The 18340-nt window shown below is 43.7% G+C and overlaps 1 protein-coding gene across 1 annotated transcript in view; it reads left to right on the plus strand.

Annotated features, from left to right (window-relative positions):
- Positions 1-18340, plus strand: part of Pstpip2 (proline-serine-threonine phosphatase interacting protein 2) — an 86536-nt gene that overhangs the window by 29451 nt on the left and 38745 nt on the right. The window contains exon 2 of the mRNA XM_028783208.1: positions 7154-7254. Within this exon, the coding sequence (XP_028639041.1) occupies positions 7154-7254 (101 nt within the window). The remainder of the gene's footprint in view (positions 1-7153; positions 7255-18340) is intronic.

Here is an 18340-nt window from a genome sequence, read left to right on the forward strand (position 1 = left end):
AGGAGAAGGTGGGATGGGTCAGGAGAAGGTGGGATGGGTCAGGAGAATGGTGAACCTGTGAACTCACTGACTGTGGAAGGAGGGAACCAGTTTGTGGAAGTTCTTCTCTGACTGAAGCAACCACACTATTGCAGGAGTGTGACCGTACTCACACAGGTTTCTCACATTCACATGTGCACACACACACATATACACACACCTCACAGCAAACCAATAAAAATAAATAGAACACCCAGAAATCAGTCTTTTTAAGGTAAGATTGTAAAACACTAGAAACTGTTTTTATTGTAAAATTTGGAATGCAGAGTATATATATGCTCATACATAGGAAAGTACCCCTAGTACATCCATTTAATAAAGTTCTGCCTGTCTGTCAGTCTGTCTGTCTGTCTAATTTTGAGTCAGGATATCATATTGTCTAGGCTGGCTTCAAACTTGCTACACAGATGAGGGTGACCTTGAGTTCCTAGTCCTCCAGCTTCCTCCTCAAGCGCCAGGAGTCCAGATGTGCCGTGCCTGGCTTTATGCAGCTGGGGTCATATCCAGGACTCTGCATGCTAGGCAAGTGCTCTGCCGGTGGAACCACATGAACAGTATTTTTTTTTTTACTCATTTTTAAAATTAAGTTATTTATTTATTTTATATACTGATTACAGTTTCCTCTCTCTCCTCTCTTCCTTGTCTGTCCCTCTCCTCTCCCCTCCCCTCCTATGTTCTTCCTCCCCTTCTCAGAAGAGGGGAGGCCTCCCATGATAAGCCTTAGCATATCAAATTACAGTATGACCAAGGGCATCCTCTTCTATTGAGGCTAACCAGTATTTTTTTATTAAAAAATTAATCCTTAATAAAACATTTATTTATTTATTCATTCATCCATTTATTTATTTATTTATTTATTTATTTATTTATTTATTTATTTTTTAGTGTATACACATGATTGCAACGTATATGGAGGTCAGACCATCAGGCTTGGAGGAAGAGCCTTTACCCCTGAGCTGTCTTGCTAGTCTGTCTGCTCACTGTCTTAAATAATGGGGAAAAACCCCGGAAACAAATGAACAGGATAGAAGAAATTCCTAATAGGGAACATGAACAGACACAGGTGAACTTACTCTTAATTTTTTGGTGGTCCTCGCAGGGCAAGCCTGGGATCTTAGACATGCTAAGCACACTACCATGGAGTTAAATTGCTAGCCATTAGCTTTAGGAATGTTTTTCCCTAAATATTTGCTAAGTTTCTCTGTGGCCATACTATCCTCAATGTGCCCACTCTCCTCTGATCTTGGGAGGCTTACTAAGTTCCCCAAACCACTATAGTTCCTTTTCTTTAAAAATTGTATGTATATGTTTGCATTTTCATGCATGTGAGGGTGAGGGTGCACATGTATACATACACAACCTTTGCTGTCATCCTTAGAAATGTCATACACTCCCTTTGAGGTTGGGTCTCTCACGGGCTGGAGCTCACTAACTAGGCTAGGTTTGGTGGCCAGTGAGCCTGAGGGTCCTTCTTTCTCTGCCTTCCCAGTGCTGGCTACAAGTGAGCTACCACACCTGGCATATTTTAAAGTTTATATTTATTATTATTTTTACTTATTCACTTTATATCCTACACACTGTCCCCTTCCCAGTCACCCCCTCTCACAGTCCTTCCCTCATCCCCCCTCACCTTATCCCCTGGGTGGGTGTGGGCTCCCTGGGTATCCCTCCCCCCCGGCACTTCAAGTCTCTGTGAAGCTAGCTGCTTCCTTTCCCACTGAGGCCAGACAAGGCAGCCCGGCCAGAAGAACATATCCCATGTACAGGCAATAACTTTTGGGGTAACCCTCACTCCAGTTGTTCAGGACCCACATGAAGGTCAAGCTGAACATCTGCTACATACATTTAGGGAGGCCTAGGCCCAGCCCATGTATGTTCCTTGGGTGGTGGACATCTGGGAATTTTTATGTGGGTTCTGGGGATCAAGCCCAGTTCCTCATGCTTTCAAGGCAAGTGCTTTATAGACTGCGTCATTCCCCAGCCCACCATGGCTCCTTTTTGGTGACCTCAAGTTCTTAAAGATAATTTCCTATGTTTTCTTTTAAAAACATTTTATTTTAGCTCTAGGTTTAAATGCACATTCACTTCAAATTGACTTTTGTGTACAGTAGATAGATGTAGACCTTCCCCCCATTTAGTTTATACACTTGTTCAGGAACATCTGTTCCGAAGAGTTAACACTTTGGCCTCTTTGCTGAAAGTCAGTTGGTTATAGACAAATGAGTCTCTATTTCTGTTCTACTTGTTTATCTGCAGGGCTCTACTGAGCAGATCTGATTATCATACTTCACGGAACTTCTTGGAAAGTTCTCAAGTCAGGTGGTAGGAACCTCCCACCCCTCAAGTCAGTGTCTCAAGCAGCTCAGACAGGCTTTCAGCTTGCTATGTACTCATGGCTCTTCTTGAACTGAGCCCCCGCCTCCATTTTCCGAGTGTTGGGTTACAGTTGTATGTTACCATGCCTAGTGCTGGCTGTGTTTTTAAAATAAAACAGTTCAATAATTGATGCTTGTGCTTTTATTTTGCGCCTAGTCCAGGTCCTCTGTAACTCTTCATGAATTTTGGTCCAAATGGCAGTTATTCACAGAAGAAGATTTGGGGATTCTGATAGAATTAGGTTGACTCTGTAGGGTGATTGGGAGAAAATCAGCTTCTTTTTTTTTTTTTAAGACTTCTTACATTTCTTTTAGCAATGCTTTTTTTTTGTGGTTTCCACAAAAAAATAGTAAGATTTTTGCAACAACTTCAGTGTGTTTATTATTAGCGCATATATATGTATATGTATATGTATATGTATATATATATGTATATATATATGTATATATACATATATATGTATACTATTTTATATATATATATATATACTATTTTGTTATGTTCTTATCCCTCTACCTCCCTCTCAACACTTATTCCACCCCCTGATGATCCCTTCCGCACCTCGAACACGAGGTAAGAGAGAAAAGTTAGAGGGGAAAAGTGGCATAGACCTCTCTAAGTTACTTCTGCTGATTTAGGGACCTTGGATTTTTGGGGGCAAGTCCAATCTTCCTCGACAGAATATCCAACAGTCTGGCAAACTAGCAATTCAGAATAACAAATGGAACAGCAAACACAGCGGCAGACATAGCGGCAGAATGAACCAGCAGCTCAAAGGGGAGCAGCCGCCGCCACAGGCCCTCTCAGGGATGTTTCATTTACACCCTCTCCAGAGTCCCCAGAATTAAACTATCTGCAGCTGGCAAAAATCACACCCTTGCTAGTGCATGAGGCAAACCATAATCACCTTCTGTGAAGCAGCCTCTTACCCCTCACTTGGGATTAAAGCAAAAGCATACTCACGTAACATAACTGGGTTTTAAAAGAAAAATGAAACTCTTACTACAGTTTATTCCAGAGTAGTTTATAGTTTTTTGTCACTGTAGATAATGTTTAAAATCTTTCCCTGTTTCCTCTCTTTCCCTCTTCTTTATTTTTCTTCCTTCCTTTTCCTTCCTTCCTATCTTTCTGTTTTGGAGACGGTTTCTCTGTGTCACCCTGGCTGTCCTAGAACTTATTATGTAGACTAGGCTGGCCTTGAACTCACAGAGATTCATTGCCTCTTTCTCCACAGTGCTGGGATTAAAAACATGTACCAGCATGCCCTACTTTGGGTCAGTTTTCTTTCATTGAGAGAGTGCTTTAAGTTTTATGTTTCTGTAAAGATGTAGAGATCTGTTTCGTTTGTGTTTTTAAAAGTCTTCATGAAAAAAAAAGTCTTCATGATGTTTCCTTCTTTGTTCTAGTAAAAAACTATTTTTAAATATGTATATGTATCTATATGTGTGTCCGTGGGTGAGTACCTGCTCATAAATGCTGATGTTTCAGAGATAACAGGTTGTTCAGTTCTCCTGGACCCTGAGTTCCAGGCATGACCTGTGAGCTGCCGGATGCAGGTACTGGGAACTGAACTTTTGTTCTGGGAAGACATTATGATCTCTCCAGCCCCATCTTCTGGGTTTTTGGGGGTACGATTTCACTATCTCATTCAGGCTGACTTTGAACTTGAGTTCTCCTTGCCTCAGCTGCTTAAGGGCTGGAGTTACAGATGTGTGCCACCACACCTGCTAAGTGTAGCTTACAACATCTGTAGAATCTCCATTGATTGAAATCTGTATTGAGGTTCACACTTTCATTCTGATATTGACGATGTGTATTTTATTCTCCCCCCTTATCAATTTTATTTAACTGTTCAAAGGACAACTTGGTTTAATCAGTGTTCTCTATTGTTTATCTTTATTTCATTCCACTATTTTACATTTTTTCTACCACTTAATGTGAGTTTATCTAGCTCTTTTTCTTGAGCTACTGAAAGCAAAAGCTTAGGTCAGTGCCTTTAAGACCCACCTCTCTTTTTCTTTTGTTCACTTCTATTGTCTGTGTGTCTAAGATTTATTTAATTTATGTGAGTACACTGTCACTGTCTTCAGACACACCAGAGAGAGCATCAGATCCCATTATAGGTGGTTGAGAGCCACCATGTGGTTGCTGGGAATTGAACTCAGAACCTCTGGAACAGCAAGCAGTGCTCTTAACCTGTGAGCCATCTCCCCAGCCCAGGGAATTCCTTTTCTGAGTTGCTTCTTACTTGGTTTCCTTTCTTCATGATCCTGAGTGACTGGGCAGCTGTTCTGTTTCTTTAAGACCCACAGTTGGGATGTCTGTATTTTTGGGAAACTCTGTTCTAACTCCTTGCCCCACCAGACCTAAACTATCTGTACCTTTAGAAAAGGGAAATCACCTCCTAGATGTCGTAACTCAGAGAAGTCATGCATTCTCAGTGAGTGGAAATGGAGACTTCTGTCTACAAAGGATGCTGATAGTGACCTTCTGTATTTCTTTGTTCAAGTCCCAGGAGGCTTTGCTTCATTGTTTTGATCTTATGTATTTGGATGGGGTTTCAGGAGAGAGCTCACCCTGCACATTTCTGCTGTAGGGGTGTGAGATGTATAACATCAAGGAAGACATTTCTGTGTGGAGACATTTCAGCAATGGTGACAGTATTTTATTCCAACATTCAGCAGAGCTGAAACAGAAAGGCCATCTGTGTGCATACAGAACACCAAATTCAAAGAACTCACGAGAGGAAACTGGGCTACCCAGAGGAAACCCCCAGAAAATGTGAGAGTTGAGAGACCGACTAGCTTTGCAAACGATAAATACTGCATTAAAGAGGAGGTAGTGAAATTGCTAATTAAAAATTAAATATTATTTTCCCCAAACTAGGGCCAGGAACCATGGGCAGGCCCAGGAGCTGGCCTAGGCTCCCATTCCTAATCCCACAGGCTGGTGGCCACTTTCTTTCACTCTGCCTTGCAGTCTTGCTCTTGAACTGCTTGCCTTTCACAGATATCCCACAGTTCTTCAAGAAGACTGACTGTCTGTAGGAGACAGCAGGGCCTCTGGTGTCAGGTTTAAGGACAAACTGAGGTTGTGTGGAGCCTGATTAAGGTGGGCCTGTGGCCTGAGGCAGTTCCTGCCAAGCAATGTGAACATGCAGGCAGCAAGCAAGGGGCTAGAGTGGGAACTTCCTGCTGGCTCTCCTGACCCTCCTGACCTGACTTAGGTGTGAGTGAAACTGCAGAGAGGAGCTTGTTTTACCCCTTATCCTTTTGTCTGTTTGTCTGTCTGTCTGTCTGTCTGTCCGTCTGTCTCTCTCTCTCTCTCTCTCTCTCAAATTATAATTTTATTTATTTACATTCCAGTCATTGCTCCCCCTCAGTCCCCCCTCCCATAGTGCCTCACCCCCCCTTGCCTCCAAAAGGGTGTTCCCCCCCCCAGGCCTCCCTCTTCCCTGGAGTCTCTCGAGGATTAAGCACATCTTTTCCCATTAAGACCTGACCAGGCAGACCTCTGCTATATATGTGCCGGGTTTGGGGGGGGGGGCATCTCAGACCAGCCCATGTGTACTCCTGCTTGGTAGTTCCGTCTCTGGGAGCTCCCTGGGGTCTGGGTTAGTTGAAACTGCTGGTCTTTCTGTGGGGTTGCCTTCCCCTTCAGCTTCTTCAATCCTTCCCCTAGTTCAACCATAGGGGTCCTCGACTTCAGTCTAACGGTGGGTGTAAGTATTTGCTTCTGTCTTAGTCAGCTGCTGGTAGGGCCTCTCTGAGGACAGCCATGCCAGGCTCCCAGCTGTAAGCACATCATAGCATGGTAGTGTCAGACCTTGGTGTTCTCCCCCATACCCCAGTGAGATGGATCCCAAGTTGGGCAGTCACTGGACTGCCTTTTCTTCAGTCTCTTCTCCATTTTTGTCCCTGCAGTTCTTTTAGACAGGAACAGTTCTTGGTCAGGCATTTTGACTGCAGGGTTAGTAACTCTGTTCCTCCACTTGAGGCCCTGTCTATTTACTAGAGGTGTTCCCTCTCCCCAATATTGGGTATTTTGGCTAAGGTCACCCCCATTGAGTCCTTAGAGTCTCTCACCTTCTGGGTCTCTGGTACTTTCTAGAGAGTCTCCCCACCTCCCCATACTGCTTATCTTCATTCATTCCCTTAGTCCTCTGGGCATCTCTCCTGTCCCCACCCCCCCCAATACCTGATCCTGTTCTCCTTTTCCCTTCCACTTCCCTTCTCCCACCCAGGTCTCTCTCTCCCTCTGCCTCTTGTGATTATTTCCTTCCCCTTTCTAAGCAGGCTTGAAGCATCCTCATTTGGGCCTTTCTGCTTGTTACACTTCTTATGGTCTGTGGGTTATATCGTGGGTATTCTGTACTTTTTGGCTAATATCCACTAATGGTGAGTACATACCATGCATGTCCTTCTGGGTCTGAGTTACCTCACTCAGGATGACATTTAAAAACAAGGACATCATGAATTTTGCAGGCAAGTGGATGGAACTAGAGAATACCCTTGTCTCTTCCTCCTCTGGCTTGTCCCTCCTGTTCCGTGGCCCTTCAGCCCTTCAGTCATCTGAGCTATTATCCTTCCCAGCTGTTTATCTTGTCTTCTTTTCTGTATTATCTTGAATCTTTGTAAAAGTGATCCATTCAAGTCCCACTGTGTGCTTCCTGCCCCTTCTGCCCATCCATCCTTCATGCTTCTCCTTGGCCTGACGCCACGTTGTTTAATCTCAACAGAGCACGGACATTCTCAGCACCATCGGATATGACAGCATCATCCAGCATCTGAACAATGGGCGCAAGAACTGCAAGGAGTTTGAAGACTTTTTGAAAGAAAGGTAAGATAGATGCTCGGGTCTCTTGAGCCAGGAAGCCTCACCCCCACCCCAGACCAGGAACTAATTGGTTTCTCTTTTCTTCTGTAGAAAAAGTTACTTCTTGTTAGTCTGTGGGCGCGCATGTGCCACAGTGAGCATGCAGGAGTTAGGGGACAACTTTGCGCCGTTGGGTTTCTCCTTTTGCCCTTACAGGAGGTCATCCTTGATCAGGGTCACTTCCTAATCTGTGAGAGCAGGTGTCCCTATGAGAAGATTATATGAAGACACAAGTCAAGAGCTCCCTGTGGTAATAAAGTGAGGCTGGTGGAAATTATGGAGCTGAAAGCCAGGACACATCAGAGACTCCTAGTGACACTGGACACTACACAAGCCCATTCTCCCTAGACTCTCCAGGAGAGTGAGTTCCTGTCCCCATCTCTCCCACAGCTCCTTACCTTCTGATGTCTGGGCTTGAACTCAGATGTCAGGTTTGCCTGCAGCCACTCCACTCTGGAGTCATTTCATCCCTTTTCCATTGGTTGGTTTGGCTGTGTTTATTGATTCTGAAGACCCTCTGCTCCAGGGTGTGAAACAACCCCGAGAAGTGTCTGATACTATTCTAGAATTAATGTTAATATGCCTTCTTAGTGAGAAATCACTCTGCACATTTAAAGATCAATAAATGAAAAACAAAGATTTTTTTTTACATAGGAGCTGTTCATGATTAGATGATTTTAGTAACTTATTTATACTTTAGGCTTGTGCATTCCACATAGGCTGTCATCTTGAGGTTTACTTCAGGTCCAGTCCCTAGGTTCCACTTTGAACAATTTAAACAGAGACAGGAGGCTGCAAGTCTGGCTGGTGCAGATGGGAGATTAACACAGCAAAGATATTGCCAGAATTATTATTTTTTCTTTTCTCTCTCTCTCTCTCTCTCTCTCTCTCTCTCTCTCTCTCTTTCTTTTTTTTTTTTTTTTGGTTTTTCGAGACACGGTTTCTCTCTGTAGTTCTGGCTGTCCTGGAACTCACTCTGTAGACCAGGCTGGCCTCAAACTCAAGAAATCTGCCTGCCTCTGCCTCCCAAGTGTTGAGATTAAAGACGTCCACCACCACTACCCGGCACACGATCACTCTTACCATCCTAAATCTCATGTCTCTCAAACAGGTCTGGATAGCACCTTCTTCTTCTCTTCAGTGTATTTTGGAGGCAGTGCTCCCTTACTAAATTCTACCTTGGGTGGCTTAATGTTTCCTAAGCAAATCTGTGAGTAAATCCTTTATGACACCAATTCTGCCATTTCAAGTCTCTTCTCCATCAATACCATCCTAAAATTCCTTAGGAATCAATCTGAAAAATAAGATTTGTAAACAAAACAGCAGATAGAGATGCAGCAAGCAATAGAATACACTAGGAAGTGCAGTGTGCAACTGGGGCAACAGAGCTCTTCTTTGGGAGCTTCATGGAAGAGGGGATCCTTGCAGGACTCTGGCACGACAAGGTGGTTCTGACTGCTGTGGGGGACAGGCATTCTTGGAGGTGGCAGTAAGCAGCCCTAAGTAAGAGGAAGGAAGGCAGGACTTCATTTAGACACCAGAAAGTGAGGAGCTGTGGGAGGTGGAAACAGGACCTTCCGCTCCTGGAGACTCTAGGAAGAATGTGGTTTGTGTAGCATCTAGTGTCACTAGGAGTCTCTGATGTGTTCTGGATTTCAGCTCCATAGTTTCCAGATACCCTGCTTTATCACCACAGGGAGTTTGTGACTTGTTTCTTTACATTATCTTCTCATAGGGACACCTGCTCTGACGGATTAGGAAGTGACCCTTTCCTGATCAAGGGTGCCCTCATCCTAGCTAACGACATCTCTGTAGTGGCCCTACTCCAAAAAGGAGTACAACCAGAGACAATGAGGACTAGAGCTGGAGCTGGTTATGTTTTTAAAGGGAGACAGCTCCTACCATGCAAATGGCACAGGCAGCTGAGACCTATAAGGGAAAGAACACTGGGACAGAGTCTAAACTCTTCCTCTTCTGATCCTGCTTCCTTGGTAACTGGCAGGGACACACATCAAGGGCATGTATCTTTCCAGGTGTCTGTTTTCCTCCTCAGTAAAAGGAAGCCATTGTACTCACATCTGTAAAATCTCTGAGCAAGGAGCCTGGGTTTTCCAAAGAAATTAATAATTCAACAGAGGCACTATTTTGGGAATATGTAGTAAAATAAGCAAAGATGGGTAGATATCAGATTCTTGGACAGAAGATTTCATTCTGGCCACCTACTCTGATCTGGGGGCTTCCTCAGCCTCCAGGCACAGGGTCACTGGAGACTGCCCTCAGGATTGATAGGAAAGGCTGTATCTGATTATGCTGGCCATGACTTGTTGAAGGAGAGGTGGCACATGGATTATTCCTGGTCTGGGAAATTTGGAGGGAGGGGTCAAAGTGCACAAGGGTAAGTAAGGGCTTTGGGGAGGAGTGTATCTCGTCGAGTATTGGCTTTTCAGGAAAATTGATGATGGAGATCACAGTCATATTTAAGTGAAATAACACAGACACAAAAAGACCAATATGCCTTTTCACATGCATGGAAATAAATAAGACCTGGAAGTAAAGGGACTAATAAGGGCGGAAGGCAGAAGGAAGGCAGGAAGAACCAGAAGGAGGTAAAATACAGATAGGGATCTCATTGTGAAACCTCGTAAGTTTTTCAACTAATAGGCATTAATCTCCGTAGGAAGAGTGAATTGGCAGGAAAAGTAGAGGGGCAGGACCTCTCTTCTGTGACTTGCCCTGTTTTTACATTTCACACGGCCCTGCTGTAATAAACTAGAGTATTGGTGCACACACCTTCCAGCTCCACTAGGCCACTCTTTTATTCCAGTCATTCGGTGATCCTGGCACCCAGAAGGATGCCCGGCATATAAAATGACAACTTAGGGGCTGGAGAGATGGCTCGGAGGGTTAAGAGCACGTATAGCCCTTGCAGAGGACCAAGGTTCCATTCCCAGCAACCGCACGACAGCTCACAACCATCCATAACTCCAGTTGCAGACGATCTAATGGCCCTTTTTTGGCCTCCTCATGCTCTGCACACACACAGGTGCACAGATATAAGTGCAAGGAAAACACCCATGCATGTAAAGTAAAATAAATAAATCTTTAAAGTAGACAAGTTGATGGACAGGTAGGAGGAAACACTGGTTGGGTGGTGCTCTAGGAGTAGGTCTTTCCATCAAAGGGGATTTCTGCAACGTCCTGGTGGTTCCTCTATTGCTTATGGCGTCAGGACCCACGACTTCCCCTATGCTCTGTGTGTCAGTGGTGGTTCCCCTGGTTTTAGAGAGCATGACGCTAGAGTTTCATTTCAGTAAAGCTCCCTCTTTTCTCCTGAGTAGACCACTGTGCTTCCTAGGAGCATGGGGGAATTCCGCCCACTGTTGCCTGAATGCTAGAGTGTCTCCTCATGGAAACCACAGGGATTCTCAAGAACTCTTGAGGAGTATGCAGGAAGGAAGGTGGAGGGCAAGAGACAGGGATGCTCTGCTAGGTGCTGTAGGCATTACACAGCGGGAGCCAGATGGCAGCTTTGAAGTGCTGATGTTTAGTAACCAAAAGTGCTGATGTTTAGTTACCACTAGTTTTGATACCAAAGCAAGCCAGGAAACTTTCCCAAAGCAGGAGATGAAGCCCTGGGAATTGCTTTGGTTTGAGGAGCTATTCTGCTTCCAGTGAGAGGAAGCAGATGATAAGAGTTGAACTTCCAGTGTTAACCGTTTGAGACCTTCCTCTGTGTGTCAGTGGTGTCAGAGACAGAGGAAGAAGTCAGACAAGGGATGCAGAGCAACCCTGGCAGAGGGAGGGGAGACTCCAGGCAAACTCTCTTTTCAGCACTGGGAATCCCTGGGATGCCGTTTTAATAAGACCTCTGCTGACTCCGTGGTGATGGTGGCTGAAGACCTCTTAGGTCTTGGTCTTAGAAAAATCAGAGCAAGTGCCATAGGGACTATCTGTTGAAACCTGGCCATAATGCTTCTAGACTGTAGGAAGAAACTTTGATCGGATTTATGTGGTATTTGGTGGAGTGGAAACCTGGTTGGAGCAGAATCTTCGATGGTATGTTCTAGGCAGCAAACTGGACACTGGGAAGGATTACACAGGGGCAGGGCCAGGATTGACAACTGGACTCCTAAAGGACCATCCAGAGGTATGAGCAGCATCCATGACCCAACCTTACAAAGGAATGCATAGGGGTGTCACAGTCTTCTGGGAGCCCAAGAAAGGGACAGCGAGGTGAGCAAGCAGCTAGACTGCATCAGTCTCCAGCCTGCACTCACTTCTCTCTCCTTCTTTATTCTTGTGTGTTTAACATCAGTGACTATGAATGCTAAGTTAGTGACGGGTTAGCGGTTAAGCTTTGGTCTCTTTTGAGTGTGTGGTCAACCTCTCTCTTTTCATTTTCCCTTTTCAAGGAGCACAGGCTTGCCCTGGTTTGCAGGGCTTTTGTGTGTTAGCCTCCTGAGAGCTGGGGTGGTTGGAGATTATCTGAATGAATGATTGACTGATGACTTTTCATTTTATTTTCTGCCCAAGCTGACTCATCCCTCCTGCTGTCCCCTCTTCTGTTCATACTCACCCTCCACAACCTGACACCGATCATCAGTCTTACGCTCTTTTCCCCACTTTCCGTGGCTGTTAGCATATTATCCCAAACGGTAGTGTCAGTGCTCCTTCACTTCCTAAAATGATTGACATTTAAGGTTTTTTTTCCCTTTGATGATTACTGTGTTTTCATAGCAAGCATACCCTTTGATAGTGACCATTTTGAAGACTGTGTACTAATTTCAGGGGAGCCTTGGGGGATTGAGCCTGGTGTCCTAGATACCAGTGTAGTAGAGAAAAATGACAATTTAGCCCTATTGAAATCTAGTCCTTGTTGAATGTTAAAAATGCTTATGCTGAAAGAATCAGGGCAAATGAAAAAGAATTCAACCAGAGACCAAACACAGGTGCTTAAGTCCGAATGCAAAAGTAGAAGAAACATGAAACATGAAGACAGCGTGACTTCTGTAAAATTTATTAATGCAGTAATAATTGGCCTCTGGGGAGAGTGAATTAGACAAAGTTGCTGTCAGAAAATTCAAGAGGATGATTTTAAGTATGTTCAAACAAATCAGAGGCCATAAACTCCTGAATGAATTCCAAGAGAACACAGTAGCTGAATAGATGAACAAAATTAGTATAGGATATGAAGGGTGTGTCAGTGGAGATAGAAATACTGAAGAAAAGCCCAGTAGAATATTGGAAATAAAAAAACTCAATAAGTCAAATAAAAAACTCTATGGAAAGCTTCAGCAAAGGAATGGGTCATGGAGGGGACAGAGTATCAGTGCTTGAAGACAAGGTAGAGAAATTTCATCACTCAGACTGTAAAAGTATATATTCACAAGAAGGCATGAACAGAACTTTTAAAACCTATGGAATACCCTGAAAAGACCAAATCTACAGATTATGGGCATAGAAGAAATAGAACCTCACGCTAAAAGCATACAAAAAATTGTCAATAAAGTCATAGCATAAAATTTCCTCACATCTAGGGAAAGCGTTACCCACTTAGGTCATGTGGCAGTTAAAACACTGAAGACCGGGGGAAAACCTCATGTCAAATTGTAATAGTAAATAGACAGAACAAGGGATGCACATTGAGAGAAACACCAGGTTCCGTATAAAGCCAGGTTCAGCACAGGAGATTTCTCAGCAAAAACTCCAAAAGGCAGGAGGACTTTAATGTCCTTAGTTGAAGTAAAATGAAAAACTTTCTATGATTTTTAAAAAGAGTTTAAGAAACTTCTGACCACTAATTGAGCTCTGCAGAATATACTTGTGCGGGGCTGTTAGCTCGCATGTGGGTGTGGGTCCTGTTGGGCTGTGTTGTGGATCCTGTGTGTCTGCCGTGGCTCGGGGAGGCAGAAGTGTGGGAATTTGACTGAGTTCACTCCATGCGGCACCGGGCAGATACTGGGCGAACGCTGGGTTGTGAGAAGCTGCTAGAGCTCTTCCCAGGTGTGGAGAGGTCTCAGGCTGAAGTCCCGCAGGGGCAGGGCTCCTGAGTAGGGGTCTCCGGGCAGAAGCAACTGACCGAGAGACTGGTGGTCTTTGTCTCTGGGCTCCCAGATGCTGCTGGGAGCTGAGGAAGAACTGAGCCGTGAGGCATACAGGCTGGACTACCCGCAGCTGAGAGGGACAAGGGAGAGAGAGAAGCCCCGGCAGTGCCCTGTGGGTAGAGACTCTTGGTTACTGCATTTGCTTGGCTGGGTTGGCTAGCTTGCTTGAATTGGTGACCTCCACGGTGGAATGTAGAGAAGTCCTCAGCAGGAGATTAAGCAGTGGCTCGATAGTCTAAGGCCCCCTCCATGATTCTCCACGGCAGGCCCCAAAGACATAAGGAAGTCTATGGTTTTAAAAGGTTTATTGTCTTAGACAAGTTCACAACCCCAAAACACTGATGTGAGACGAGTCACATCGATGGTCAAAATTCACATAGTTGGGATTGATCATAAGATGCCTTCTCTAACTAAACAGAGAAGGGGGAGATGCCAGAAGCCAGGACCCTCGCCCTTACCCTCACCCCCTACCTTTCCCCACCTGCACTATGTCCTCTGAAGCTTGGCAACTGCAAGATCCTGCTTAGCAACTGCAGATAGACTCAAAGCAGTGTACCATATCATCTTAAGAATAGCAGGGAGACCATAACTCAAGCAGTGTACCATATCTTCTTTAGAACAGCAGGTAGATCATAATTCAAGGCAGAGTACCTTATAGACCATGACATGTTTCAAGGCACAGGCCAAGAAGATTTTGTACTTTTCCACCACCTTGCCCTTCTTACCCCCTCCCCTTGTAAAACATGCTATAAAAAAGCATTAAAAAAAAAAGAAAAAAAAAGATATAGAAAAAAAAAAGGTTTATTGTCATGGTGGAAAGTGAATGTAGCTTCACCCCCGCCCCCCCCCACACACACCTCAGAGCAGACCTGAGTTAAATAGGGAGGGAGGAGGGTCTGGGAAGGAATGCTTAATTGGCTACATCCTCTGACTTTTAGATATCTCATTAATATCTCTTAAGCTTGAGGCCTGTAGTCATGCCCTCTACCTGTGCTGGGTGACACAAACCTCTCTTTGGAAGGGACTGTAGGGCCATTGTCCTACATGACTGAAAGGCACAGATTAATGGAGGTCTTGGCTGCATGTCAGGAGCCTGGAGTCTGGGAGTGTGGCGAAATGTATGCATCCCTTGTAGGTATGGATACCTGTTGGGTCTCTGACCATCTCTAGCTAGTGCTCTACCAGAAACCAAACTACCCTTTCATGGTCCCACACACTTGAAGGAAGATAAACAACACATCTATGAGACTACAGGAGAGAAAAAGCTACACTCAACAGTGAGTAACCAAACAAGGATGAAGAAAACACCAGCTACCACACAGTCAGCAAAGTGAGATGAAGTAATACATACCTTTCAGTAGCAATTCTCGATAGTAATGGTCTCAAGTCCCTATTTAAAAAAGCACAAACTAACATACTGGATTAAAAATTAGGTCCCATGTATTTGCTGTATCTAAGAAACATACTTCATCACCAAGACAAATACTATCTTAGGATAAAGGAAAACAAAATCCAAGCAAATGGACCTAGTAAACAAGCAGGTGTTACTGTTCTATTAGCTGACAAAATTCACTTCAAATTAGCCAGAAGAGATAAAGAATGTTTACCTGATTAAAGAGAACAGACCATCAAGAGGACGGTATAATGCTAAATGTGTGTGTGCCAAACATGAGCATACTCAATTTTTATATAACAAATACTGTTAGGTATAAAATCATAGATTAACCTCAACACAATAGCGTTGGGTTATCTCAATACCAACTTCCCACAACAGACAGGTCATTCCAAGGAAAAATATGTATCTGAGTTAAATAACATCGTAGGCCAAGTAGGACTAACAGACCTTTATAGACATTTCATTCAAATATTCAGAATATTCTTCTCAGCAGCCTCTGGGACTTCCCCAAAAAGAGGACACGTGATGAACATACAGAAAATGTGGAAATCATCTCTTATATTTTGACCACAATGGAGTAAAACAAGAGATGCTGTACAACAGACACAGACTGATGAGGATTAAACCACACACTATTGCATGATGAATGGGTCATGGAAGAAGGGAAGAGGGAGTTAAAACATTCCTACATGGAATGAAAACAGACACATCATGTGAAAGCTTTCAGCATACAGTGAGAACAGCTGCTCTGAGAGAGAGCTCAGGGCTGCAGTGCCTACATTATCAATTTGAGAGATCTCAGATAAATAATGATCACCCTGAGGGGAAGAACGAGTTAAACATAAAATTAATATGTGAAAAGAGATAATATCAAGCTAGAAATCACCGAAGAAAGAATCAATGAAGAAGAGAGCTATTTCTTTGAAGAGAAAAACAAGATAGGCAAAACCTAGCCAAATTAAGATAATGAAAGAAGGCTCAAATTAATAATGAAAAAAAAAACCCTAAAAATGTAAAGAAGACTTTACAACAGATACTGGGGAAATTCAGAGAAAACACTTCCTGATACATATGATCTACCAAGGTGGGATAAAGAATTTAAACAGGGGCCTAGAGGGACATCTCAGTGGTTGAGAGTGCTTGTTGTCTTCCAGAAAGCCCAGATTTGGTTTCCTATACCCATGTCATGTGAAACACAACCATCTGTAACTCCACCTTCAGGGGATCCAGTGCTACACACACACACACACACACACACACAAATAAAATTAAACATCAGATCTACGTCAGTTGGTGAGATTAGGGCAGTAATAAAATCTCCCAGCTAGAAAATATCCAGGCCCAGGTGGATTCACTGGTGAAGTCTATCAGAAGCTATGTATTTTATGTATTTATGTATAGATATGGTCTCACTACATATGCCTGGCTGTCCTGGAACTTGCTATGTAAGACCAGGCTGGCCCCAAATCCACCATCCCCAGCTTCTATCAGACTTTTAAAGACCGATGCTCAAACTATTTCATAAAATAGAAAAGGAGTGCCTTAAAACTCTTCTTACAAAGCCAGTCATACTATAATATGGAACCAAAGACACAGCAATGACAAAATAAAATCGTAAGCCAGATTTCTTGATGAACATAAATGTAAAAATTATCAATAAAATACTTACACACTAAATTGAATAAAACATCAAAAAAAATCATTCACTCCAGCCAAGGTGGCTTCATTTAACAGATGCAAAACAATAAATGTAATTCATCATATAAATGAGCCCGAGGACAGAAATCACATGATCATTTTAATACATACAGAAAAGGCTTTGACAAAAATCCAACATCCCTTCATCATAAAATCCCCAAGAGGCTAAATAGAAGGAATGTCTGTCTTCATAACAAGTGTATGCATGACAAACTGCATCTAACGTTCTACCGAACGGGGAAAACATCTCAAAGCGCTCACACAAGACAAGCATGTTTACTTTCTCTACTTTTATTTAATACAAAGTTTATTTCTTAGAGAAATAAGACAAGAGAAGGAAATGAAAGGGGGCTGGATACAAACAGGAAGGAAAAATGTCAAAGCAACCTTATTTTCAGATGACTTGGTACATAGGAGACCCCAAGATTCTACTAGAAAACTTGTGAGCTGGGAAACTCTTGCAGCAAACTGGAAGGATGCAGAATGAACACACCCAAGCTGCCAGCAACAAACACGGGGAACGAGAAGGGAGTCGGGCAGTCAGTTCTAGTCACACTTGCTTCAAAAAAAGAATACTCTGAAATAAACCTAACCAATGAAGGGAAAGACCTCTCCAGTGAAAACTTTAAACCTCTGATGAAGGAAATCAAAGACACTCGAAGATGGAAGATGCATGCTCATAGAAGGAAGAATCCACACTGTGGAAATGGCCATCTTTACATTTTTGGTTACTTTTTTTTTTTTACATTTATCAGATGTCAGCTAATATGATCGCCAATCTTACCCTGGCTCAAGAGACGAGGATAGAGTGTGAGAGAGAAAACCCTTTATATGTGTGCACGCAGGCACATCCTCACATGTGTATATGCTATAGACAAAATATACACAAACAAAATTTAAAAAATTCTATTTCAATCACTAATATAACTAATTTATATGCATTTGTGGTGTATTTATCTGTACACGTTCATGTGTGTGTGCATGTATGTGTGGCTGCTTATCTCTGTGAGTGCCCTATGTTGATATCCATGTCTTTCTTGGTTGTTTTTCATTCTTTCCCTCTCCCTCTCCCTCTCCCTCTCCCCATCTCTCCCTCTCTCCCTCTCTCTCTCTTTCTCTCTGTAGTTGGAGCTCAGAAGGAGAATCAGTTATTTCCTTCGACCATGTGGGGTCTAGAGGGTTGTACTCACGTTATCAAGGTTTGGCTACAAGGACCCTTACCCTCTGAGCCATTTCACAGACCCTTTACCTTACTTTTGAGACAGGGTTTCCTTGTGAACCTGGAGCTCATCCGTTTCACTAGGCTGGCTGGCCAGCAAACTCTATGGCCCCCAGGAATGTAATTATGGATGTGTTCTACTGTACTGTACTTTTTTCTTCCCAATACAGGGTCTCACTCTGTAACCCTTGCTGGCCTGGTACTCACTATACAGACCAGGCTGGCCTTGAGCTCATAGAGACCCACCTGCCTCTGCCTCCCAGGTGCTGGGATTAAATGATACACCCCATGCTGCTGCTGCTGCTGCTGCTGTTGCTGCTGCTGCTGCTGCTGCTGTTGCTGCTGTTTCTGTTGCTGTTGCTGTTGCTGTAGCTGCTTCTTTTCCTTTGAGACAATGTTTTACTGTCATGAGGCTTCCTGTGTAGACTAGGGTGCCAGGTCAGTAAACTCAGAAATCCTCCATCCTCCTGCCTCCAAATTCCCTGGAATTGCAAGTTTGTGTCATCATATTTGGCCTTTTAAACCCTGGGTTCTGGTGATCCCTCTCCTCTCCTCTCCTCTCCTCTCCTCTCCTCTCCTCTCCTCTCCTCTCCTCTCCTCTCCTCTCCTCTCCTCTCCTCTCCTCTCCTCTCC

The sequence above is a fragment of the Grammomys surdaster genome, unplaced genomic scaffold (genome assembly GCF_004785775.1).
Source record: "Grammomys surdaster isolate TR1022 unplaced genomic scaffold, NIH_TR_1.0 1036, whole genome shotgun sequence".
Lineage (NCBI taxonomy): Eukaryota > Metazoa > Chordata > Mammalia > Rodentia > Muridae > Grammomys > Grammomys surdaster.